This window comes from Phocoena sinus, chromosome 15 (assembly GCF_008692025.1).
Source record: "Phocoena sinus isolate mPhoSin1 chromosome 15, mPhoSin1.pri, whole genome shotgun sequence".
Classification (NCBI taxonomy): domain Eukaryota; kingdom Metazoa; phylum Chordata; class Mammalia; order Artiodactyla; family Phocoenidae; genus Phocoena; species Phocoena sinus.
Window position 1 is genome coordinate 24,420,110 of NC_045777.1, and position 26,766 is coordinate 24,446,875.

Sequence of the window (26,766 nt, forward strand, 5' to 3'; positions counted from 1 at the left end):
TGATTTCCCAAACTTGTCTTTACATTGGAATCACCTTTGGAGCTTTGCAAAGTACTGATGTCTTTGTTCCCCCTCCCTACCACCACCCCCCACCCTAGATTGTGGGGGTATGGCCTGGGAATTTTTAAAAGATCCCAAGGTGATTCTAAAGTGCCGCCAAGTTTGGGAATCACCGTTTTAGCTAGTTAAAGCAGATCTGGCCACTACGCACCTTGTGAATTTTTTTGCATAAATATTTGGATAAATATATAAATAAGGGATAAATATTTTGTTTTAGAATTCTGTACTTTAAACCTAAATTCTTACTAGAATGAAAGCTCTGTAAAAGCAGGTACCATGTCTATATTTTTTTCACCATTATATCTTTAGCATTTAGAACAATAACTGACATGTGCTATATGCTTAAATATTTGTTGAATGAGTGGATGAACCTATTAGTCTCTAGTGAGCTGAGAGTATGCTTTTACCTAATACTCGAGTGGTCTGAGGTATACAGTGGGGTGGTGGTGGTAGTGAAGAGCCCAGCCTCTATGACTAATTGACTGGGCTCCAGTCACAGCTCTGTCACTTACTAGCTGTAAAACCTTAAACAAGTTACTTCTCTAATACCTCAGTGTCCTCATTTGTACAATGGGGGTAATAGAATCTATTACATGGGGTTTTGGGGGGAACTAATTGAGTTAATAATACAAAGTGCTTAGAACAGGGCCTTGCACATAATAGTGTTCTGTAACTTTTAGCTACTGTAGAATTCAAGACACTCCAGATTCTCAGTAGTTTGAATAATTTAAATATAGAGTGTTGTATGGGGGCTAAGGTAGAACAATGGAATCAGCTGCATTAGACGTAGTTAAAGAAGACTTGACAAAGAAGGTTATTATTATTATTATTATTTTTGGTCAACTTAATCAGGTATAATTTACATACAGTAAACTGCACCATTTAAAAGTGAAACATGTTTCAGTGAATTTTGACAGATGTTCTTATTAGTTTACAGTATTTATTATGAAACACCTGTCACAACCAAGATACAGAAAATTTCCATCTTCCTAAGAAGTTCCTTATATTCCCTGCAGTCTGTCCCTCCTAGCCCCTCCACCTATATATTGCTTTGCATTTTCCAGAACTTTATGTAAATGCATTGATACATTATGTTCTGTTATGAGTCTAGCTTCTTTCACTCAGCAGAATGATTTTTTTTAAATGAAAATGACTAACATTTATTGAGCATTTAATACATGCCAGATATGGCTCTAAATTTCTTTTTTCTTTTTTTTATTATAGCTGGTGTTTATTGAGCTTTTATAGTGGGCCAACATTAGTCTAAATATTTTATTTTATTTTTCAACAGAATGATTTTGATATTTATCCATGTTGTTGCATGTGTCAGTGGTTCATTCCTTTTGAATGAATAGTGTTTTGTTGTATGGGTATACCATGCTTGTTTATCTGTTCACCTGTGATAGACAGTTGAGTTGTTTCCAGTATTTGATGATTGTGAATAAAGCTACTGTAAGCATTTTTGTGCAAATCATTGTATAGATATATTTTCACTTATTCTGGAGTAAATCCCTAACAGTTGTACTGCTAGGTTGTATGGTATATCTAACTTGTTAAGAAACTGCCAAATAATTTAAAAAGAGGTGAATGTTCAGCAGGATTTCCAGGGAGGGTGCATTAGTTATCTATTGTTGCATAACAAATTACCACAGATTTAGCAGCTTAAAACAACACACATTTATTAGGGCACAGTTTCCATGGGTCAGGAATCTGGCTTAGGTGGGCCCTCTGTTTCAGGGTCTCTTACAGGCAGCAGTCAAGGTGTCAGCCAGGACTGGAGTCTCATCTCAGTGATTGACTGAAGACGGATTTCCTCTAAGCTTACTTGGTTGTTGGCAGAATTAACTTTCTCAAGGGATGTTGGATTTAAGTCCTTGGTTTCTCACTGGCTACTGGTTGTCAGTTTCTTGCCTTGTAGCCTCTCCAACATGGCAAGCTGAGAAGGCAGTAGAGTCTCCTAGGGAGATGGAAGTCTCATTCTTTTATAACCTAATCATGGACGTGCTGTCCCATCACTTTTGCTGTATTTTTTTGGTTAGAAGTAAGTCGCTAGGCCATCCCTCAGGGGGAAGAGGGGGCAGGGGAGATTACATGAGGGCATGAATACCAGGAGGCTGGGATAATTGGTGGCCATATTAGAAGTCTGTCTACCACAGAAGACATGGCTTAGTGCCAGGCTGGGACTAAATGGGACATTAAAAAGAGTGGTGGTGGTGAGGGGTAGTTTGTGAAATTTTCTTTACCTTCCCTGTATCAAACTATATCTCTTTCTTCCTTCTGTCTTTCACATCAGCTTCTTTCCCCTTCAAGAGCAGATACATAACACAAAGATCATTCTCACAATGAGATTTTAATCTTGAGTGGGTTTTGTGTGTGTGTGTGTGTGCGTGCCTGTGTGTGTTTAAAGATTCAATTAAGGCCTCTCCCTGTATCATTTAGTGTTTATATACATGTGTATTTTTTAAAAAAACATTTTGTCGTGGAAATTGAGACAGATATGAAAGGAGAATACTATCATGAACCCCCATGTACCTTTCACCCAGCTTCCACAATTTATTTTTTACTAATCTTATATCTAAAATTTACATACAGTAAGATGCACTAATTTTATGTGTACAGTTTTCATTGGAACAGATGTATATATCCCTACAATCAAGATATAGACCATTTTCACTCCAAAGGTACCTCATCCCTGTGCAATCAGTCCCCACCCCAGTCTCAGGCAAGTACCCATCTGATGTCTGTTACTGTAGGTTGGTTTTGCCTGTTCTAGAATATCATAGAAATATTCTTTTGATCACCATGAAGTTTTTGAGATTCATTCATGTTGTTGCATGTATCAGCAGTTCAGAGTTCTTCAGACTTGGCACTGTGGACATTTTGGACAGGATAATTCTTTGTCTTGGAGATTGTCCTGTGCATTGTGGGTTATTTAGCAGTATTCCTGACCATTGTCCACTAGAAGCCATTAGCACTCCCCTCCCCATTTCTAAGAATCAGAAATGTCTCCAGACGTTGCCAAATGTCCAATAGGGGACAAAATCCCCTCCCTACACTGGTTGAGAATCCTTTCAGTAGTTGATCCTGTTTATTATTTGGCAGTATTCTATTGTAGGGATATACTTCAGTTTATCCATTTGCTAACTGATAGACATTTGATTTGTTTCGTTTACTTTCAGTTGAGGCTATTGTAGATAAAGTTGCTATTAATTTTTATAGGCAAGTCTGTGTAGACATGTTTTCATTTATTTGGGGTAAATACCTAAGAGTGAGATTGCTGGGTCTTCTGATAAGAAACTTTATAACTTTAAACTGCCAAATTGTTTGTACCTTTTTACATTCCCACCATATGAGAGTTTCAGTTGCTCTGCATCTTTGTCAACATTTGATATTATCATTCTTTTTAATTTCAGCCATTATAGCAGGTGTAGCTTTAATTTGCATTCTCCTGATGATCAATGATGTTGAACATCTTTTCGTGTGCTTATTGTAATGTATCTGTTCAAATCTTCTGCCCATTTTTTATTGGGTTGTCTTATTATTGAGTTTCCTTTGTCTTTTTCCCAACATGTGTACCAACATTAAGAAAATTGAAATAATGAATCAGTTTTATATACTTCTTATATTTAAAATGTGAACATTTCCCATGATGTTAAGTATTCCTGAAAACATGAATATTAATGGAGAAGCAGTATTTGAGTACATTTAAATTGATTAACCACTTCTGCTGTAGAGCCTTGAGCTAGCTTCCAGTTTTTCACTATTATTAATATTTTGATAAACACCTTCAAATATAAATCTTTAACCACATCTCTCATTATTTATTGAGTTAGATTCCTAGAGGTTAGGATTAGTTATGATGTTAAGGAGAATGAACATGTATAAGCAAAATATGAATGTTAATCTATTTCATTGTAGCTTTGCCACATTTGAGTATTTCATTTTAAAAATATTTGCCATTTGATGTTGGAAGAAAGGCATATTTCATCTGCTTTTATTTGATTACATATGAAATGAAAAAACTTTTCATATATTTATTGATGATTTTTATTTCTAATTTTATAAATTTTCCATTTGGGGGGCCAATTTTTCTGTTGGGATGTTAATGTTTTCCTTAATTTTTAAGAGTACTTTAATGTTAAGTTTATTAACCTTTTGTTATTTACAAATATAATTCCCAACTTGTATTTTGCCTTTTTACTCTTGTGTACTTTGTCCTGCAAAATTTTAAAAATAATAAATTACATGACAAAATCTATATTTTGCTTTAGCTCTTCAGTCAGTCCGTGAAATGATAAATATACTATATATGAATATATAACCAGCCTGTGATTGTAGTTTTATGATTTTATTTTTTATATTTAACTTAAGCTTTTTTTTTTTTTTTTTTGGCCGCACCACGTGGCATGTGGGATCATAGTTCCCGGACCAGGGATCAAATCCACGTCCCCTGCAGTGGAAGCACAGAGTCTTAAGCAGTGGCCTGCCAGAGAAGTCCCTGCATTTAACTTTTTAGTCAGAATTTTTTAGTATACATTGTTGATAAGGTCTGAATGTTTGTGTTCCCCCCAAATTCATATTTCAAAATCATAATGCCCAATATGATGGTATTAGAAGGTGGGCCTCTTGGGAGGTGCTTAGGTCATGAGGGTGGAGCCCTCATGCAGTCATGAATGGGATTAGCGCTCTTATAAGAGAGATCACACAGAGCTCCCTAGCCCCTTCCACCACGTGAGGACACTGCAAGAAGTTGACAGATTGTAACCCAACCACGCTGGCACAGTGATCTTGGACCTCTCAGCTTCCAGAACTATGAGAAGTAAATTTCTGTTGTTTATAAGCCATCCAGTTTATGGAATTTTGTTATAGCAGCTTGGACAGACTAGGACAATTATGAAGTGAGAATTCTTTTTTTTTTTTTTTTTGGTTGCATCGTGGCGGCATGCGGAACTTCCCCAGCCAGGGATCGAACCTGTGCCCCCTGCAGTGGAAGCACGGAGTGTTAACCACTGGATCACCAGGGAAGTCCTGAAGTGAGAACTTATAAAATTTTTTCCAAATACTCAACCAGTTTGTCCCAACTACAAAACAAAGTCATCTCCTGTAAAGAAATATGACACAGCATCCATTAATGAACAATCAGAAGAGAACTAAATAAAAGTCACCTACAGCAACCCACAAAACGGAAGACAATATTAATAAATCATATATCTGAAAAGGAATTTATATCTAAAATTTATCAAGAACTCTTACAATTCAGTAATAAAAAGACAAACATCCTAATTTAAAAATTGGCAAAGGATTTGAATAGATATTTCCCCAAAGAAATTATGCCAGTGGCCAGTAAACATGAAAATATGCTCAACACCTTTAGCCATCAGGGAAATGCAAATCAAAACCACAGTGAGATACAATTTCACACCCACTAGGATGGCAATAATCAGAAGGATAACAAATGTTGGTGAGGATGAGGAGAAATTGGAACCCTTGTATACTGCTGATGGGAATGGAAAATGGTATAACTCTTTGGAAAACAGTCTGGCAATTCCTCTAAAGGTTAAGTATAGAGATAACATATAACCCAGCAATTTCACTTCTAGGTATATATATACACCCAAGAGAAATGAAAACATATCTCCACACCAAAACTTGTACACAAATATTCATAGCAGCATTATTCATAATAGTGAATGGTGGAAACAACCCAAATGTCTATTAACTGATGAATGAATGAATATGGTATTTCCATACAAAGGGATATTATTTGGTAATTTAAAAAATGAAGTACTGTTACTTGCTACAACACCTTGGAGAAATGAAGCTAAGTGAAAGAAGCCAGTCACAAAAGGCCACTTATTTTATGGTTCTTATTGTATGAGGTATCTAGAATAGACCAGTGTTCCTTGACCTAGTCTAAAACTCTATCGTTTAATGGGGAGGGGAGGGGTAACCCATTAAATTAATGACAGAGCATTTTAGCAAAATTGTTCATAGTACTCAAATGAAGATGATGGTGACTGATAATAGTTCATCTTTATTTTGTACCTTACCTTCCTTTTGAATAATCATTTTTTAAAAATAACATTTGGTGCTAATCATTTGTAACAGTTATTTAGACTTAGCCCTATGTTTAACTGATTTCATTTCTTGCTTCCTATTCTCAAGGTCTTTGTTTTTGGTTAATTATTATTAAGATAATATTTTTGTGAAAAATACATGATTGATATACATCTGAAAGTATCATTATATTGATTTCACACTGAATGACAACTTGGTGGGGGAGGGAGCAGGATTATTAGGTCACATTATTTTTTCCACTATTAATTCTTTAATATTTTGCCATTATCTTGTGGTCTTGCAAAGCAAAAATCTGTGGCCAGACCGAATTTTGGTCCTCTATGTATGACTTGTTTTTTCCTTCTTGAGTGATTTGGGGCATTTTCTTTATCCTTGAAATCTGAAAATTTCACTAGAACAAATCCAGTTGTCACTGTCTTTTTAGTAATTTTGCCTGGTCTTTTGTAAGCTCTTTAGAGCTGGAGATGCAGAAGATTCTCTGACTCAGGAAAGCTTACATTTCCTTTTTTAAAAATCCTCAATTATTATTTCTGTCCATTTGTTTCAGGGATAACAAATTATTTGAAGTTTATTTCTCTCTTCTCTCCTTGTCAATCCTCTCATACTTTTCATTACTTTGTCCTTTCCTTCTCCATTCTGGAAGAATTTCTCAAATTTGTTGTCTCCACATTTCTAATTAAGTATTCTGCTCTTTACTTTTTCTAGTTAAGATTTGAATTCTGTTACAGAATATTTGTAGTTTTTACCTTTCTTTTCCCCCTGTCTTATTTCTGCCTGCATCTCAACTAGTTCTTTTCATTTCTGCCTGTGAACTTTGAACTCTTACTTCAGTGTGTTTTATCAAATTTGTTGAGAGTAGTGTAGTTGATTTCTAAAATTTAACCTGTTGCTCCTTATATATTTATTTTCTGAATTACAGATGCAGAGTTTCTCTTCTTTTATGTTACAGAATGTTTTTCTATCTCTACCCTCAATTATTCTTCCTTGAATAAGGAGAGGGGTATACAGGTCTAGTATGTGCCAGATAGGGTAGACAGTTTCCTTCATTGGCTATTTGGTAGCTGTAGGAATTCTCCTATCAGATGTTAAACTAAAGGACTAACTGATGCACATAGTTTCTGAATACTTTCTAGTGTCCAGCAGTCATTTATGTGTTTCCTGCTGGATTGAGTAGGGGAAAGCCCGTCCTCTGACATGGTAATTTGACTTTGGAAAAGAGGGTTTGTTTTTTGATCATTTGAAGCCTAGGCTGCAAATAACTGTGATTTCCAGAATGTAATGCTCCCAGGGCTTTTGCTGTCTCAGCCCTTCCTGCAATTGCTTTCAAATCTCAGGGTGTATATACTACTTTGTATGTTATAGAATCTGAAGTAGAGAAGGAAGGCTGTGGGCATGTAATAGCCCTGACCATACTAAGTGAGTCTCTCACAGTAGGGTGATGTGACTTACCACTGCCATTGCTGCCTCTGGAGAAAGCTGTTTTGGAGCAGGTAGTTGGAGGAGGTTAGTTAAAAATCTGTTACCTTCCTGCTGGCTCTACTCTATCTAAAGCCCCATTCCTGCCTGCTGTTTGGCAGAAAAGTCATCTATGAGTCCAACAGTTCTTTGAGCAGCAGTCTTAGTTTCCAGTGCTGTTGATAACTTTGACTCTTAGTGTTTCCTTAAGTATATCAATGAAAAATTAGGGTGGAGGTGATGATAGAGATGAACCAGGCATTGTTAGGTAGCCTCCATTTTAGCTCCCAGCTTGATATTAACTTTTTGAAAGAAGGAAGATGAGAGAAGAGCGTGGAGAATAGCTACTAATGGAAGAAGGAAGAGTTAAAGATGTTATACCAGTTGAGTTCCAGTTTCTCAGGGAAATATGGTAACATTGAAATCAAAGAGCCAAGGTTTAAAATAGTCTTGGTTAGTCTTTGTTTTAAAGTCTATTTTGTTTGATACAAGTATTGCTACCCCAGCTTTCTTTTTGTTTCCATTTGCAAGGAATACCTTATTTCGTCCCCTCATGTTCAGTCTGTGTGTGTCTTTAGATTGTGAGTCTCGTGTAGGTAGTATGTATACGGGTGTTGTTTTTGTATCTATTCAACCACTCTGTATTTTGAGCATTTAGTCCATTTACATTTAATCATTAATAGTTTGTACTTACCGCCATTTTGTTAATTGTTTTCTGGTTGTTTCTATAGTTCTTTTTAGTTCCTTCTTTATTTTGCTCTCTTCCCTTGTGATTTGATGGCTATCTTTAGTGTTATGTTTGGATTCCTTTCTATTTTGTATGTGTATATTATAGATTTTTGTTTTATGGTTACCATGAGGTTCATACACAGCTATATATGTGCGTGTGCATTATTTTAAGTTTAAACACATTCTAATAACCCTGCACTTTTACTCCCCCCACAACCACGTTTAATGTTTTGGCATCATATTTTACCTCTTTTTGTTTTGTGTATCCCTTAACTACTTATTGTGGATAGAGATGATTTTACTACTATTACCTTTTAACCTTCATACTAGCTTTATAAGTGGTTGATCTATCTTTACTGTTGTTTTCCTTTATAAATGAGGGGGTTTTGTTGTTGTTGTTTTGTTTTTTTGCCACGCCAGGCAGCTTGTGGGATCTTATTAGTTTGCTGACCAGGGATCGAACCCGTGCATTCTGCAGTGGAGGCGTGGAGTCCTAACCACTGGATCGTCAGGGAATTCCCCATAATTTTGATATTTCTAGTTGTGGTCTTTTCTTTTCCTTTTAGAGAAGTCCTTTTAACATTTCTTGTAAAGCCAGTTTACTGGTGCTAAACTTTTAGCCTTTGCTTATCTGCAAAGCTGTTTCTCTCTCCTTCAAATCTGAATGATAGCCTTGCTGGGTAGACTATTCTTGATTGTAGGGTTTTTTTCCTTTCATCACTTTGATTATATTGTGCCACTTGCTTCTGTCCTGTATAGTTTCTGCTGAAAAGTCAGCTCATGGTCCTATGAGGGTTCCTTTGTATGTAACTAGTTGATTTTTCTCTTGCTGCTTTTTTTTCTTTTTTTGGCCATGCAATGTGGCTTGTGAAATCTCAGTTCCCCAACCAGGAACTGAACCCTGGCCACGGCAGTGAAAGAGCCAAATCCTAACCACTAGACGACCAGGGAACTCCCGACTCTTGCTGCTTTTAAGATTCTCTCTTTATCTTTAATTTTTGATGTTTTAATTATAATTTGTCTTGGTGTGGAGCTCTTTGGGTTCATCTTGTTTGGGACTCTCTGTACTTCCTAGATGTGGATGTCTGTGTCCTTTCCCAGGTTAGGGAAGTTTTCAACTATAATTTTTCAAATAAATTCTCTACCCCTTTCTGTCTTCTCCTTCTTGGGCCTCTAAACTGCAAATGTTAATATGCTTTAAGTTTTCCCAGAGGTCTCTCAAGCTAACCTCATTTTTCTAAATTCTTTTTTCTGTTCAGCTTGTATAATTTCCACTACTCTGACTTCCAGTTTGCTCATCCATTCCTCTGTATCATCTAATCTGCTGTTGATTACGACTGGTGTATTTTTTCAGTTATTGTGTCCTTCAGCTCTGTTTGGTTCTTCTTTATATTTTCTGACTCTGTTAAATTTCTCACTTTGTTAATTCATTCTCCCATGTTTGTTGAGTATCTTATGATAATTACCTTGCACTCTTTGTCAGGTAGATTGCATATCTCCACTTGGTTTAGTTCTTCTTCTTTGGTTTTGTCTTGTTCCTTTGTTTGGAACATATTCGTCTATCTCCTTGTTTTGCCTAAACTTCCGTTTATTTCTATGTATTAGGTAGGTCAGTTACATTTCCCAATTTTGGAGACATGGCCTTATGTAGGAGATGTCCTTTGGGGCCCAGCAGCATACTACCCTCTGGTCACTAGAGCTATATACTCTTGGGGTGCCCACTGTGTGGGCTGTGTGGGTCATTCTTTTGTGGTGGGGCCAAGTACTGTGGACATGCTGGTAGGCAGGGCTGGCTCCCAGCCTAGTTGGCTGCCAGGTCCTGCCTCATGGGGTAGCTGCCAACCCACTGGTGGTGGGGCTGGGTCCTGGTGCAACTGGCTACAGGGCCCTAGGGGTCTCTGGGCTGGTGTTGGCCCGCTGGTGGGTGGGGAAGCCCCTGGCACTAATAGGCTAGAGGGAGTACTTCAAAATGGCTCTTGCCAGCACCAGTGTCCTCATGGTAAAACAAGCTCCCCCATATGGCTGCTGCCAATGTCTGTGTCCCCAGGTGGTGCCCCAGTTGATGCCTACTTCTCCAGGAGGCTGTCCAAGATTAGCAAGTGGTTCTGACTCAGGCTTCTTTCAAGTTACTGCCTCTGTGCTTGGAGAGCATGTGAGATTTGGCATGCACCCTTTAAGACCAGAGTCTCTGTTTCCTATAGCTTTCCAGTTCTTCTGTACATAAGCCCTGCTGGCCTTCAAAGCCAGGTATTCTGGGGGCTCATCTTCCCGGTGCAGAATCCCTGGGCTGGGGATCCTGATGTGGTTCTTTAACCCCTCGCTCCTGGGGGAGAACCTATGCAGTTGTGATTATCTTGTCCTTTGTGGGTTGCCTACCTGGGGGTATGGGTTGTTTTTTTGTTGTTGTTTTTTTAATAGCTCTTTATTTATTTATAATTGCTTTATTTATAATTTTATTTATTTATAATTGCTTCACAATACTGTGTTAGTTTCTGTTGTACAACAAAGTGAATCAGCCATATGCATACACATGTCCCCATATCCCCTCCCACTTGAGCCTCCCTCCCATCCTCCCTATCCCACCCCTCTAGGTCATCACAAAGCACCAAACCGATCTCCCTGTGCTATGCTTCTGCTTCCCACCAGCCAACTATTTTACATTTGGTAGTGTATATATGCTGATGCTACTCTCACTTCGCCCCAGCTTTGCCCTCCCACCCCATGTCATCAAGTCCATTCTCTATGTCTATCTCTTTATTCCTGCCCTGCAAGTAGGTTCATCAGTACCATTTTTTTTTAGATTCCATATATATGCGTTAGCATACAATATTTGTTTTTCTGACTTACTTGACTGTATGACAGACTCTAGATCCATCCACATCACTACAAACAACTCAATTTCGTTTCTTTTTATGGCTGAGTAATACTCCATTGTATATATGTGCTACATCTTCTTTATCCATTCATCTGTCAGTGGACATTTAGGTTGCTTCCATGTCCTGTCTATTGTAAATAGTGCTGCAGTGAACATTGGGGTGCATGTCTCTTTTTGAATTATGGTTTTCTCAGGGTATATACCCAGTAGTGGGATTGCAGGGTCATATGGTAGTTCTATTTTTAGTTTTTTAAGGCACCTCCATACTGTTCTCCACAGTGGCTCTATCAATTTACATTCCCACCAACAGTGCAGGAGGGTTCCCTTTTCACCACATCCTTTCCAGCATTTATTCTTTATAGCTTTTTTGATAATGGCCATTCTGTATGGCATGAGGTGAAACCTCATTGTAGTTTTTTTTTTTTTTCACAGTTTCAGTCCCTTTAATTAGGTGCTCTGAAGAGAAGGCAGAATGGCAGACAAGGGGTGGAGAAGGTGGTGCTTCTTAAGCCCCCTTCAGTAACCGGTCAGTCCTCATCCTCTGGCAGCTGGATCTTGCTGGGGTCGAAGCAGTTGGAGTCCATGATGGGGAGGCCATTGGCCTCTCGGTATTTTACAAGCCTCTCAGCTTCCCGGCAGGCCCACTCCTGCATCCTGTAGTCAGGCAGATAAGCCACAAAGGTGCTGCCAAGGACCAAGATGATGGAGAAGCCAAAGAAGAAGACAACCCGCATGTTCCAGAGGTCCACAGCAGGGTCCTTGTCATAACCGTGGGAGTCTGGGTTCTTCTCGTAGAGGTTTTCGTCCTCGGGATCTGGGTCCTCCTGCCAGTGTAAAGTTGGTTCCAGCAGCCGCTTTCCCGCCACAGCGGACGGGGCGATCACAGCCCTGGAGGAGCTGGATTCCCAGCGAACACGGGCAGCCGGGAGCCCTTGCCTCGCCGCCACTGCCAAAAGGCGGCGGCTGCACAAACCTAACATCCCGACCACCATGACAGATCGTTCTGCAGTTTATCGGGGGCAGGGACGGAAATGTGACTGAGCAGCTGCAGCTGGTTCGAGCATGAGAATTGTCGCTCCGCCCCTGCCGCAATAGGTCCCGAGTCGAGATTTTGTTTTCAAAATGGCGAGGCGTCCTCTTTCCCTCCCTCTGTCATGGCCTCACGGAAGACATCTTCTTATCCTCTCGATCAGGCTATGGCCTCATTGTAGTTTTGATTTGCATTTCTTTAATAATTGGTGCTGTTGAGCATCTTTTCTTGTGCCTCTTGGCCATCTGTATGTCTTCCTTGGTGAAATGTCTGTTTAGGTCTTTCGCCCATTTTTTAACTGGATTGTTTGTTTTTTTGATATTGAGCTCCATGAGCTGTTTGTATATTTTGGAGATTAATCCTTTGTTGCTTCATTTGCAAATATTTTCTCCCATTCGGAGGCTTGTCTTTTTGGCTTGTTTATGGTTTCCTTTGCTGTGCAAAAACTTATAAGTTTAATTAGGTCCATTTGTTTATTTTTGTTTTTATTTCCGTTATTCTAGGAGGTAGGTCAAAAAAGATCTTGCTGTGGTTTATGTCAGAGTGTTTTTCCTATGTTTTCCTCTAAAAGTTTTGCAGTGTCTGGTCTTACATTTAAGTCTTTAATCCATTTGGAGTTTATTTTTGTGTATGGTGTTAGGGAGTGTTCTAATTTCATTCTTTCACATGTAGCTGTCCAGTTTTCCCAGCACCACTTATTGAAGAGGCTGTCTTTTCTCCATTGTATATTCTTGCCTTCTTTGTCATAAATTAGGTTCCCATATGTGCGTGGGTTTATCTGTGGGCATTCTATCATGTACTGTTGATCTATATTTCTGTTTTTGTGACAGTACCATACTGTCTTGATTACTGTAGCTTTGTGGTGTAGTTTGAAGTCGGGGAGCCTGATTCCTTCAACTCCGTTTTTCTTTCCCAAGACTGCTTTGGCTATTCGGAGTCTTTTGTGTTTCCATACGAATTGCAATATTTTTTGTTCTAATCCTGTGAAGAATGCCATTGGTAGTTTGATAGGGATTGCATTGAATCTGTAGATTGCTTTGGGTAATATAGTCATTTTCACAATATTGATTCTTCTGATCCAAGAATATGGTATATTTCTCCATCTGTTTATGTCATCTTTGATTTCTTTCATCAGTGTTTTATAGTTTTCTGAGTATAAATTTTTCTCCCCCTTAGGCAGGTTTATTTCTAGGCATTTTATTATTTTGTTGCAGTGGTAAATGGGAATGTTTCCTTAATTTCTCTTTCTGATTTTTTGTTGTTGGTGTATAGAAATGCCAGAGATTTCTGTGTATTAATTTTGTATCCTGCAACCTTACCAGATTCATTGATTAGTTCTAGTAGTTTTCTGGTGGCATCTTTAGGGTTTTCTATGTATAGCATCATGTCATCGGCAAACAGTGACAGCTTTACTTCTTCTTTTCCAACTTGTATTCCTTTTATTTCTTTTTCTTCTCTGACTGCCATGGCTAGGACTTCCAAAACTATGTTGAATAAGAGTGGCGAGAGTGGACATCCTTGTCTTGTTCCTGATCCTAGTGGAAATGCTTTCAGTTTTTCAACATTGAGTATGATGCTTGCTGTGGATTTGTCATATATGGCCTTTATTATGTTGAGGTAGGTTCCCTCTATGCCCCTTTTCTGGAGAGTTTTTATCATAAATGGGTGTTGAATTTTGTCAAAAGCTTTTTCTGCATCTATTGAGATGATCATATGGTTTTATTCCTTAATTTGTTAATGTGGTGTATCACATTGATTGTTTTGCATATATTGAATCCTTGCATCCCTGGGATAAATCCCACTTGATCATGGTGTATGATCCTTTTGATGTGCTATTGAATTCTGTTTGCTAGTATTTTGTTCAATTTTTGCATCTGTGTTCATCAGTGATATTGGTCTATAATTTTCTTTGTGATATTTTTTTCTGGTTTTGGTATCAGGGTGATGGTGGCTTCGTAGAATGAATTTGGGAGTGTTTCTCCCTCTGCAATTTTTTGGAAGAGTTTGCGATGGATGGGTGTTAGCTCTTCTCTAAATGTTTGACAGAATTCACCTGTGAAGCCATCTGGTCCTGGACTTTTGTTTGTTGGAAGATTTTTAATTATGGTTGCAATTTAATTACTTGTGATAGGTCTGTTTATTTTATTTTAAATTTATAATTTTGGTGCATTGTCACCAGAGTTTTTGGCTGTTCTATTGTTACATTTTGATTTATTGAGATTTCCTTTATGGCTTTTTTTTTTTTTTTTTTTTTTTTTTTTTTTTTTGGTTTTTTTTTTTTTTTTTGGGCTGTGTTGGGTCTTCCTTACGGTGCACGGACTTTCTCTAGTTGCAGTGAGCGGGGGCTGCTGTTCGCTGTGGTGTGTGGGCTTCTCATTGTTTTGGCTTCTCTTGTTGCAGAGCACAGGCTCTAGGGGCACGCGGGCTTAGTTGCTTCGTGGAATGTGGGATCCTCCCGGGTCAGGGATTGAACCCATGTCCCCTGCATTGGCAGGCAGATTCTTAACCACTGCGCCACCAGGGAAGCCTCTTTATGGCCTTTCTTAAAGGTTAATTTTTATTAATGTTCCTTTGGAGACTTAAAAACTGGTTTTTTCTTGAATTAAAAAATAGTTAAGAGATGGGTATTTCTCTAATAATTATTTATTAATACCTAGTACATATATCCATCTAAAATTTTGAGATTATAAAATCAATATTTGGCAATAATGTAAAACTATAGCAGTCCAGTTAAAGGCATTGTAGACTGATATTTTCTTATTAAGAGGGAAATTTTTTCTGATGCATGCCAAAATTACGCAGTTTCCATGCATAATTTCTATGCGCACAATAAAGAATACTTTAGAACCTGAACTGAAAATTTAATGAAAAAAATGTATAACTATTTTAGATAAAATAGGAAAAAACTAAAATCTATGGAATATCTTTATGGAGTTTAAATACAAAATTTGAAATTCTGTTAGAAGTAGGTTTTGTATTTAGTGTATGTACAAAATATTTTTATTTTGTCTCCAAGCATTTGCGAACAGTGTGCCATGATGTTAATTCATTTTAATTTGACAGATTTATTTATTTATTTTAGGCTTTTATATATATATATTTTTTTTTTTAATTGAAGTATAGTTGATTTACTATGTTGTGTTAGTTTCACAGCACAGTGATTCATATATATATACACACATATATATTCATTCTGTTTCAGATTCTTTTCCCTTATAGATTATTACAAAATATTGAGTACAGTTCCCTGTCTTTGTAGGTCTTTGTTGGTTATCTATTTTGCAATATATATAGCGGTGTGTATATGTTAATCCCAAACTCCTAATTTATCCCTCCTCTCCTTCCCCCTTTGGTAACCATAAGTTTGTTTTCTATGTCTATGAATCTCTTTCTGTTTTGTAAATAAGTTCATTTGTATCTTTTTTTTTTTTTTTAGATTCCACATGTAAGCAATATCATATGATATTGGTCTTTTCTCTGTCTGGCTTACTTCAGATAATCTCTCGGTCCATCCATGTAGCTGCAGGTGGCATTACTTCATTCTTTTTTATGGCTGAGTGGTATTCCACTGTGTGGGTATATGTGTATGTATGTAAATATACACACACACAGACACACCACATCTTCTTTGTCCATTCATCTGTTGACGCACATTTAGGTTGCTTCCATGTCTTGGCTATTGTAAATAGCGCTGCAGTGAATATTGGGGTGCATGTATCATTTCAAATTACAGTTTTGTCTGGATATATGCCCAGCAGTGGGATTGCAGATAACTCTAGTTTTAAGGAACCCATACTGTTCTCCATAGTGGCTGTACCAATTTACATTCCCACCAACAGTGTAGGAGGGTTCCCTTTTCTCCACACCCTCTCCAGCATTTATTTGTAGACTTTTTGATGATGGCCATACTGACCAGAGTGAGGTGATACTGCATGGTAGTTTTGATTTGCATTTCTCTAATAATAAGTGATGTTGAACATTTTTTCATGTGCTTTTTGGCCATCTGTATGTCTTCTTTGGAGAAATGTCTATTTAGATCTTCTGCCTTTTTTTTTTTTAAGAAAAAGATGTTTAATTTTAGATTGTCTACTTAACAATTCAAACTGAGAAGTTAAACAAAACAATAAAAACAAGATACAAACTCTATAAATATAAGCCTAGATGGTTTTGAAAGGAAATATACCCAATTATCAGTAGTGATCATCTGAGTTTTGGGATTACAGTTGATTTTATTCTTTAAAAATATTCTGTATTTTTAAAGATCTCTATAAAAAATTATATATTCTTTTATAACTAGAAAAAACCCCAATAAATTGTATTTTTTCAAACAATTTCTCATTGAGTAAGCTTTTTAATGTTGACTTCTACCTCAGTAAGTTTTAGGAAAACATGAAAAGACCTTTGGACCTTTGTTCTTTCAGCTCTCCGCTAGGTGTTTTCACAAACTATATCTCATTTAATCCTCACAGCACCCTCATGAGATTGTTACTTCCCATTTTACAGATGAAAAATATGAGGCTCAGAGAGGTTAAGCAATATATCTAAGGCCTTTCAGATAAGCAGTGATTCAGCTGCTCACTGGCTAGCTGGTAATTACAATCCAGATCTATTGAACCTTGAAATTTATACACTGCTGAGTGTCACACTGCATACATTAAAATTTTGAATTTTGAAAGTGAAAATTATCAATCATGTTAATTAAAATAATCATTGCTATACTGAAGTCTATATGATTTGTGAATATTGTTTCCCAATATTCTTTTCACTTTCTTTTCACACACACGCTATATTTTATTTTTACAAGAGATAAACTGACACCAAGCATTGTAAATGGATGACCACAACAAAAGCAACAATGATTGCAATTAGCAAACACAAAACACACTCATACTATGTCATAATATTGACATTCAGTCCAGTAATCCTCCACTGTAACAGCTCGTTTACTTTGCAGTGAAAATTGATTTGTATATTTTTTGTCTCTGAGTCCTTGTGGGATTTTTTTTTATTCAAACAGAAAGTCACAAAAATTATAATCATCCTCATCAGTTCACTCAGTCCCACGTAATTAATTTTTTTCATCTTGATCTTTTGTTAGCACTTTTATGAATTCATCAGTTTTCCGTTAGAGTTCTGAAAATGCTTATTCATTCAGTTCAGCAGTATAGTGAGTTACCAGAAACCTGTACTTGTCAGAGTCTTTTGCATGAATTCCTTGAAGATGAAACCCTTTTTTTTTTTTTTTTTTTTTTTTTTTTGCGATACGCGGGCCTCTCACTGTTGCGGCCTCTCCCGTTGTGGAGCACAGGCTCCGGATGCACAGGCTCAGCAGCCATGGCTCACGGGCCCAGCCGCTCCACGGCATGTGGGATCTTCCCGGACCGGGGCACGAACCCGTGTCCCCTGCATCAGCAGGCGGACTCTCAACCACTGCACCACCAGGGAAGCCCTGAAACCCTTTTATAGGAACATTTTTGCAAAAGCATCACAGTATACCCAGAACTGTCTGTAAATGACAAAGGACTTAAAAATGACCATGGTTAAAGATTTGATGAAAGTTCATAATAATGCAGTTGACAAGGAAAGTTAGTTATTTCTGAGATATACATTTTAAAGTAATAACTAGAATTATGACTTATAACATTATACCGGAACATATAAGATTCTTAGAAATTTCATGTAGTGTCTGAAACATTTATATTAACATATTTCCATACAAATAACCCAAAGAAAGTTTAGTATTAGTTGTTTTTTGTTTGTTTGTTTGTTTTTTTATACTGCAGGTTCTTATTAGTCATCAATTTTATACACATAAATGTATACATGTTAATCCCAATTGCCCAATTCAGATCTTCTGCCTATTTTTTGATTGGGTTGTTTGTTTATTTGTTATTGAGTTGTATGAGTTTTTATATTTTGGAAATTAATCCTTCGTCAGTCACATTGTTTGTAAATACTTTCTCCCATTCTGTATGTTGTCTTTTGTTTACAGTTTCCTTTGCTGTGCAAAAGGTTTTAAGTTTAATTTGGTTCCATTTGTTTATTTTTATTTCCGTTACTCTAGGAGATGAATCTGAAAAGATATTGCTGCGATTTATGTCAAAGAATGTTCTAATTTGACAGATTTAGAAATCAATGTATAGGGAGGGCTCAAAGGCTTAGGGTCCCAGTTTCATGATTCTGGTATATGTCCCTTAGTTTTGCTTCTGTATTCTTTGAATTGCTTGGTGATGAGTGCTTTAAGATCTCAGGAAAAAAAAATATTCTTTGCAGATTTAATGAAAACCCTATTTTAACATTGTCTGAAGATGTCTAAGTTGACTTGATAAATTGTGATATTTGCATTCTGATGCAAGGATGGGTCACCTCTGTAATTTCTGTATAATATTGTACTTTTATTTTTCCTTTTTTTTAGAGTTTTTATTTGGCTGCTACCTTAAAATAGAAGCCCTAAAAATGCCAGCTTGTTTGGACTTAGAAGATGACCTGGATAAATGATAAAAATTAAGAAAGACATTTTGGTGAGTGAAACCTTATGTGAGAGTGAGTATGGCTCAGCTTAATTCCAAGCAGTGGAATGACACTACCAAAGTTACATTGCAAAAATTCTCTAAGTTTGAGTGCCTTCTGTTTCTCTGGGATTAAGACCTTGATCTCTTTTTTTTTTTTTTTTTTTCTTTTCTCTTTCAGGGAGTCCATAGACCTCCCAAGAGGCACATCATAAGACTTAAATGTGTTTTAAATACCTGGTCTTCTCCAGTACTACACCAAACCCAGTGTAGTTTACTGGGGCCTAGTGTTCTATCAGTCAATCTTGTGAGTCATGATTTAATTAGAAATTGAAAACTGATGGCCTGTGGGCCATATGCAGCTGTGGTGAGTTTCATTTGGCCCATAGAGTATTTTCCAGAAATATAAATCAATTTTAAAATTTGGAGATTTTACTAAATATATGGATTTTAGTCTATTCTTAAAATTCAGAATGTTAGTCCTGGGCCTGTATAAACACCTTCTGTCCCTCCAGAAAGGAAGTAATAAAGTGGAACAGAGTAGCAGCTGCTGAGCATAGATGGGTATGCAAGTTTCCTATTGCCCAAACCATTCATACAGTATGTGCAAATGCATTTAATGTTCAGTGTTCTTCTCTTATTTACTTTATGTGCCTGACCCCTGTAGGTATATGAATTTGTGATTTCTGAGGTGCATAATAGCATCTTGTCTTTTTGCTCAAATGGCAGATAATCTGAATAGTCTGTGACAATCTTTTAACCATTATTCACATAGGAATCTGAATATATATAAATATACATATAAAATATATATTTAAATCGGAAAAGACTGGTGTAAGTAATTAAATATATGTGATATATATAAATTTATATATTTATAAATATATATATTCAAATATGTTTATTTTTAAAACATACTGTGATTTGGAAGATGTTCATAGATAAGCTTCTTAGCATTCCTGATGTCTGGCAGAGTTTTACCATGGAGCAGTACTATGTTTCTGGTATGCTTGCTTTTTCCCTTTTTTTTTTTTTTGGCCACACCACATGGCATGTGGGATCTTCCCCCACCAGGGATTGAACCCGTGCCCCCTGCATTGAGAGCATGTAGTCTTAACCACTGGACCTCCAGGGAAGTCCTCTTTTTCCTTTTTTTTTTTTAAAAAACAATTAACTATTATGATCAATTTCAAATATTTATAATTTATAGTACAAATAAAAATATAATGAACACCTGTATACTCATCACCTATAATTAGCCATTATTAACATTTTGTTATATTTGATTAATCTGTTTTTTCCTCATTTTTTTCAAGAGTAAATTGCAGACATCATGACATTTTACCTCAAAATGCTTCCGTATGCATCTCTTGGGACTTCCCTGGCAGTCCAGTTGTTAAGACTCTGTGCTTGCAGGGGGCATGGGTTTGATCCCTGATCAGGGAACTGAGATCCCTCGTGCCATGTGATGTGGCCAAAAAAATTTTTAAATGCTTCAGTATGCATGTCTAAGAGACAGTAAGAATATTGTGGGCTTCCCTGGTGGCGCAGTGGTTGAGAGTCCGCCTGCCGATGCAGGGGACACGGGTTCGTGCCCCGGTCTGGGAAGATCCCACATGCTGCGGAGCAGCTGGGCCCGTGAGCCATGGCTGCTGAGCCTGCGCGTCCGGATCCTGTGCTCTGCAACGGGAGAGGCCACAACAGTGAGAGGCCAGTGTACCGCAAAAAAAAGAACATTGTCCAAAATAACCACAGCACCATTATCACACCTAACAAAATTAGTAATAATTCCCTAATTATCCTAAAAATGTGCTTTGCATCTCTTTTTTTTTCAAACCAAGATCCAATAAAGTACTGTACATTGCATTTGGTATTTTAAAAAAATATTTATTTATTTGGCTGCATTGGGTCTTAGTTGCGGCAGGCAGGCTCTTCGTTATGGCATGGGCTTCTCTCTAGTTGTGGCACGTGGGCTCCAGGGCACGTGGGCTCAGTTGTTGCAGCACACACGTGCTCTCTAGCTATGGTGTGCGGGTTCTAGAGTGCACAGTCTTAGTTGCCCTGCAGCATGTGGAATCTTAGTTCCCTGACCAGGGATCGAACCCGCATCCCCTGCATTGGAAGGTGGATTCTTTGACCACTGAACTACCAGAGAAGTCCCCATTGCACTTGATTTTTAAAGCTCTTAAGTCTCTTTTAATGTAGAACAGTTCTACCCACCCTTTTTTTCCCCTGTGACCACTGACTTATTAAAGAGGCCAAGCCAATTGTGCTGTAGAAATCCTACACTCTAGATTTCTCTAATTATTTCCTCATGGTGTTCTTTAACTTGTTCCTCTGTCTCCTGTTAAAAACTTGTTAGATTCAGGTTAAACATTTTGGCAGGAATATTTCATAGGTAATGCTGTGCACTTAATATTGTACATAATTTCTGGTTGTTTCTCTGTTAATGATGCTGAGGTGGATCATTGCATTCAAGTGGTAGAAGTCAAGTCTTTCCGTTGTGAAGTTACAGTTTTCCCTTTGCCAAGCAGCAGATATCTGGGATGATACTTTGACATCGTGTAACTATCCAGAACTCTGTCAAATTTTCACATAGTGTTTTTTCCTTACTGATGATCCTTGCCTGAATTATTTTATTAGGGATTGCAAAACTGGGGGGTTTTCTAATGACGCCATCTTTTTATATTTAAGTTGGCATTCTTCCATAAAAAAAGCTTTCCTTTATCAACTGGAGCTCTTTGGCTCCTGAAATGATTTCATTTGGAAATCTTTTTCATTCTACCTTGGACAAGTAGAGTAAATAATATGCTTGCTTTTAAAATTTCTCCTAAATATCATATTTGTTTTTAGATTCTTTATAAAAGATCAAAATAGCCCCAATAAGAAGTTAAATCAGTAGGTAATCTGAAAATTATGTGGGTGAGCAAGATAACTGGTGGTTAATTTTAGCAAACACAAAGAAATAGCGCATGCTCATGATAGATGACCATAAATAAGCAAATGAGTCTCTTGAGCTAGTCAGCTATACTCTTGGAGAGAATTTTCACTGAACTACATTTTCACTCAAAGATTACTCCATTATTTTGATAATAAATCCTTAGATTTTAAGTGGGCATTAATCTCAAAGAATATGTTATCTGGAAGAAGTTTCATTTTCTTTTAATTTTTATAAATTTATTTATTTTTGGCTGCATTGGGTCTTCGTTGCTGCACGCGGGCTTTCTCTAGTTGCAGTGAGCAGGGGCTACTCTTCGTTGCAGTGCATGGGCTTCTCATTGCAGTGGCTTCTCTTGTTGCGGAGAACGGGCTCTAGGGTGCGTGGGCTTCAGTAGTTGTGGCTTGCGGGCTCTAGAGCACAAACTCCGTAGTTGTGGCGCACGGGCTTAGTTGCTCCGCACGGGCTTAGTTGCTCTGCGCGGGCTTAGTTGCTCCATGGCATGTGGGATCTTCCCGGACCAGGGCTCGAACCCATGTCCCCTGCATTGGCAGGTGGATTCTTAACCATTGCGCCACCAGGGAAGCCCGGAAGAAGTTTCTTTAAAAAATTTTTTTTGTAGGGAAGGCCAGTCATTTTTTTCATAGACTGACTTTCTATTTCTTGTTTTTTTTTAAGCACCTGTATAATGCCCATAGTACTGTTAAACTGGTAATTCCTAAATTTGAATTAGCTGACTTCTTGTCTACCAGTTGAGGGTTTTCCAAATCTGAATACACAGCCTTCGTGGCATGACCAACAACCTCTTCAGAAGAGCATCAAAGTGCAGGTTTTTTAGTTGGTTTTCTCCTTTCCAGTTAAAGATTCTTTTGGAAAACGTGTCTTAAATTTTAAATTCCCGTCTTGCAGTTGTTTCAACTTTGAAACAGCTGTTAAATAGCTACAGTTTTTCAGGCATTTTCAGCAATCAGACTTCTTTCTGCTGGGCAGCAGGGTTTTTTTGTTTTTGTTTTAGGCCTCACCACGCAGCATGCGGGATCTTAGTTCCCCGACCAGGGATTGAACCTGTGCCCCCTGCAGTGGAAGCGCGGAGCACTAACCACTGTACCGCCAGGGAATTTCCAAGCAGCAGCTTTTAAGCCCTAAAAATCTTTTTTAGTTTTGTTTATTTACCTCTAAAGTTCTTTAATATCTGTAAAATGTAGATGGCAGTTGACTAATGGCAATGGTATTTATAAAGGATTTTCTAAAAGCTGTTTTTTCTTTATTTTTTTTAAAGCTACTTTCCTTTTTTTAAATTGAATTGTATACTTTATTTTTTTATTAATTTATTTATTTTGGCTGTTTTGGGTCTTTGTTGCTGCACGTGGGCTTTCTCTAGTTGCAGCAAGCAGGGGCTACCCTTCGTTGCAGTGCGGGGGCTTCTCACTGTGGTTGCTTCTCTTGTTGCACAGCATGGGCTCTAGGCGCGTGGGCTTCAGTAGTTGTGGCACACAGGCTTAGTTGCTCCACAGCATGTGGGATCTTCCCGGACCAGGGCTCGAACCCGTGTCCCCTGCATTGGCAGGCGGGTTCTTAACCACTGTGCCACCAGGGAAGTCCTGAATGCTGTTCTTTCTTTTTTTTTACATCTTTATTGGAGTATAATTGCTTTACAATGGTGTGTTAGTTTCTGCTTTATAACAAAGTGAATCAGTTATACATATACATATGTTCCCATATCTCTTCCCTCTTGCATGCTATTTTTTCTTAACCATCGAAATTACACTGTTCCTTTGTAACACCAATGGTACTAGAAAAGGTTATAATTGCCAGACTATAAGACACTCTCTGCTCAAATGTAAAAGTTTTTTTTCCATTTTTATTTACAACAGAGGAATTTTCCCCCTTAAAATTGCTTAGGTTTGGTTTTTGAAAAGCCTTTGCTCTTGAAGTTTAGTGATTATTTTAAAAAGAAAAGTTAAACAGTTTTAAAAAGTTGATACTTTTTTTCTATTTATGCAAGTAGTATAACCATATCACAGCATATTTAGCTTTGCATTTTCCTAATGACTCATAGCGTTTTTGGAAAATAGGAAAAGAAAATTTACCAACAATCTTACCAACCTAGCACAGTCACTATTTGCGTTTTAGTGGGTTTATTTTCAGTCCTTTTTTTATTATCCATCTTTTTAAAAAAATAGCTTTAATTATGCTTTATATAGAGAATTTTTTTAAATTAGAAGATAGGTGTGAGGTTCTTATGTTTCTATACCATTCTTGCTTAACACAAATGCTGAAAATTAATGTTCATTCATTCACTTTTGGGTTAAGAATGTGATCATCAATCCCAAAGATAATGGAGGAAATGGCCACATGGTGTGGTCTTTAATATTTGTACTCTTTGGTAGGCAACATAACTGAAAATAGCAGAAAATGTGACTTCCCTAGACCTAAAAGTTAAAAAGTAATTTAGTTCTGTCCTAGACATAGTTCTTTGCCTCTGTAAATATGTGTTAACCACTTATTTTCCTTTTGCAAAAGTATTTTTAAATTTTTGTGTCTTTGTTTTGTTTCTGAATCATTATTTTCAGCTATGCGGCTATTAATAACCCTTTAAAAGTTGTTTTAAATGGTCCTTATGAAAGACTTTAGGATTTTAGGTAGTCCTGCAGATGCTCTTAGTTAGGTCAGGTTGTCCTTTGCTGGTTAAAGCAGAGGGCTTTAGAAACCTTGGCTGCTCTGAAGCTTTTGTTAGGACAGGAGTAAGGGGAGTCTTGGCGTCAACCCCAGTCTTGCTCTATGGGAGTCAACCAAAGGCTAATATGAATTAATTCTCAGAAAATACCTATTTTATTTTCTTGTGATCTTTCGTTCCCTTCTACCCATATTCTAGGCTGACAAATAAAAGGAATTTTATTTAAAACTGGTATGTTTTTATTTCTAGTATCTTTAAGAACTATAATAGAATATCTTAATTAAACTGGTGTATCCGCTCTGTAATTTCTTAATTTTTATAGTACTTCCTTATTATTTGGCAAATAAATTATAGTTTTCATAGAACTATAATTATACATTGTTGACTGTATAATTATGCATTGTAATGCTTTTTGTATCTTCTGTTTTCAAAGGTTTTTTTATTGTCCACTTGGCATATGCTTCTGGAATAATATTCACCATGGTTTTGGATGACCTTCCAAACTTAGAAGACATCTATACTTCCTTGTGTTCATCAACAGTGGAGGACTCAGAGATGGATTTTGACTCTGGACTAGAAGATGATGACTCAAAAAGTGATAGTATTTTGGAGGATTCCACAATCTTTGTGGCCTTCAAAGGAAATATAGATGATAAAGACTTCAAATGGAAATTGGACACAATATTGGAGAACGTGCCCAATTTGTTACACATGGGTAATTTGCTTTATTTTTCCTTCTTGTTACTCTTTTTGAATTGTCATTCTATGGTTATCTCGAGTTTTACAAATACAACTGTGGTTGTAGTAGGTTGAAAGGCTGATTTTAATTGCAGAGTTGGAATTTTAGGATTTTTTTTTAATAGAAATGCTGTTGTATTTTTTTAAGTACATGGAGTAACTGAACATAATAAAGCATTACTTAGCATAGTAATCCTTAAATTATCTGTTCTAATGGATAGGAGTAATTCTATCTAATTTTAGCTCTCTGGTCTTTAGTTTCCTTACCTATAAAATGAAGAAGTAAGACTGGATCTTTGAGGTGACTTAAAACTTACAAAAATCTTTTACTCCATGGTTCTACTTAAAATAAACCTGAAATTTGTTCTTTTAAATTTTAGGTCAGAGGTTAACCGATAGCCTGCTGTATCCATGTGCAGCCATGTGTTATGGTCCACTTTAATTTTGGGTTTTTTTTTTTTTAATGTTTGAATTTCATTGCCACTGCTTTAAAAAATGAGGTATTTTACATTAAAATTCAGATTTTAGGGGCTTCCCTGGTGGCGCAGTGGTTGGGAGTCCGCCTGCCGATGCAGGGGACACGGGTTCATGCCCTGGTCCGGGAGGATCCCGCGTGCCGCAGAGCGGCTGGGCCCTTGGGCCGTGGCTGCTGGGCCTGCGCTTCCGGAGCCTGTGCTCCGCAACGGGAGAGGCCACAGCAGTGAGAGGCCCGCGTACTGCCTAAATAAATAAATAAATAAATTCATATTTTAGATTTGTCTTTAAACAGGAAAGGTCAGATAACATTGAGCTCTCCTATCCCAGGTGGTGCTGAGTAGCAGCTGCCACTGAAGGCAGGCCCTCCCCTCACGACAGTCCCATCTGTCCTCTTCACACATTTAGATAACCTGTAGTGGTCTTGTGGGAAGCTGTGCTTGTCAACTTTGGTTTAGATGTTCTCCATATTTTCTGGGTAGCACAATTATTTAATTCCTTCAGACATAGTACAAAGCCTAGATTTTATCCTTTTATCACAGATCTTGACTTGATTAAGTGCTAACCAACTTTTTTAGCTTTTGGGGTCTTATTCATTAGAATTGATGTCAGGAGGAGAGCTGTCTTTTTTTTCAAGGGTCCTTTTTTTGCTATGTTATATAAGACTCCTCTGTAGTTCTGGATTATTTAACATAGTATTAGAGACTTTTATGGTGAAAGTTGTAATTATCACCATAATCATGTCATAATATATCATATCTTAAGGGCTAGCTGCACCTGAAATTGTTCATTGCTCTTTTTAAAAAAAATATTTATTTATTTATTTGGCTGTGTTGGGTCTTAGTTGCCGCACGTGGGATCTTTGTTGCGGCATGTGGAATCTTTCGTTGTGGCACACGGACTCTTCGTTGCAGCATGTGGGCTTCTCTCTAGTTTTGGCCTTGGGCTCTAGAGCTCGCAGGCTCAGTAGTTGCGGCACTCAGGCTGTCTAGTTGTGGGGCGCAGGCTCCAGATCACACGGGCTCAGTAGTTGCAGTGTGCGGGCTTAGTTGCCCCATGGCATTTGGGATCTTAGTGATCAAACCTGCGTCCCCTGCATTGGAAGGCGGATTCTTAACCACTGGACCACCAGGGAAGTCCTGCTCATTGCTCTTAATTATCCACCTTTTTTTCTTGTTTTTAAATTGCTGAATTAGTTTATTA

The 26,766-nt window shown here is 37.5% G+C and overlaps 2 protein-coding genes across 8 annotated transcripts in view; one reads left to right on the forward strand and one right to left on the reverse strand.

The window, feature by feature from the left end:
- NCOA6 (nuclear receptor coactivator 6) overlaps positions 1-26,766 on the forward strand; it is a 96,548-nt gene that overhangs the window by 18,827 nt on the left and 50,955 nt on the right. For 5 of the 7 annotated variants that reach the window (XM_032604787.1, XM_032604786.1, XM_032604790.1 and 2 more), the window contains 2 exons: positions 18,643-18,748; positions 24,785-25,066. In XM_032604787.1, the coding sequence (XP_032460678.1) occupies positions 24,832-25,066 (235 nt within the window). In that variant the 5' untranslated portion in view covers positions 18,643-18,748; positions 24,785-24,831. Of the gene's footprint in view, positions 1-18,642; positions 18,749-18,917; positions 19,104-24,784; positions 25,067-26,766 lie in introns of all 7 variants that reach the window. The other 2 variants (XM_032604788.1, XM_032604789.1) reach the window with 2 other exon arrangements.
- LOC116739906 (NADH dehydrogenase [ubiquinone] 1 beta subcomplex subunit 11, mitochondrial-like) lies at positions 11,625-12,189 on the reverse strand. Its single transcript, XM_032604794.1, has one exon. The coding sequence runs from the start codon at positions 12,187-12,189 to the stop codon at positions 11,725-11,727; it is 465 nt and encodes a 154-aa protein (XP_032460685.1). The 3' UTR covers positions 11,625-11,724.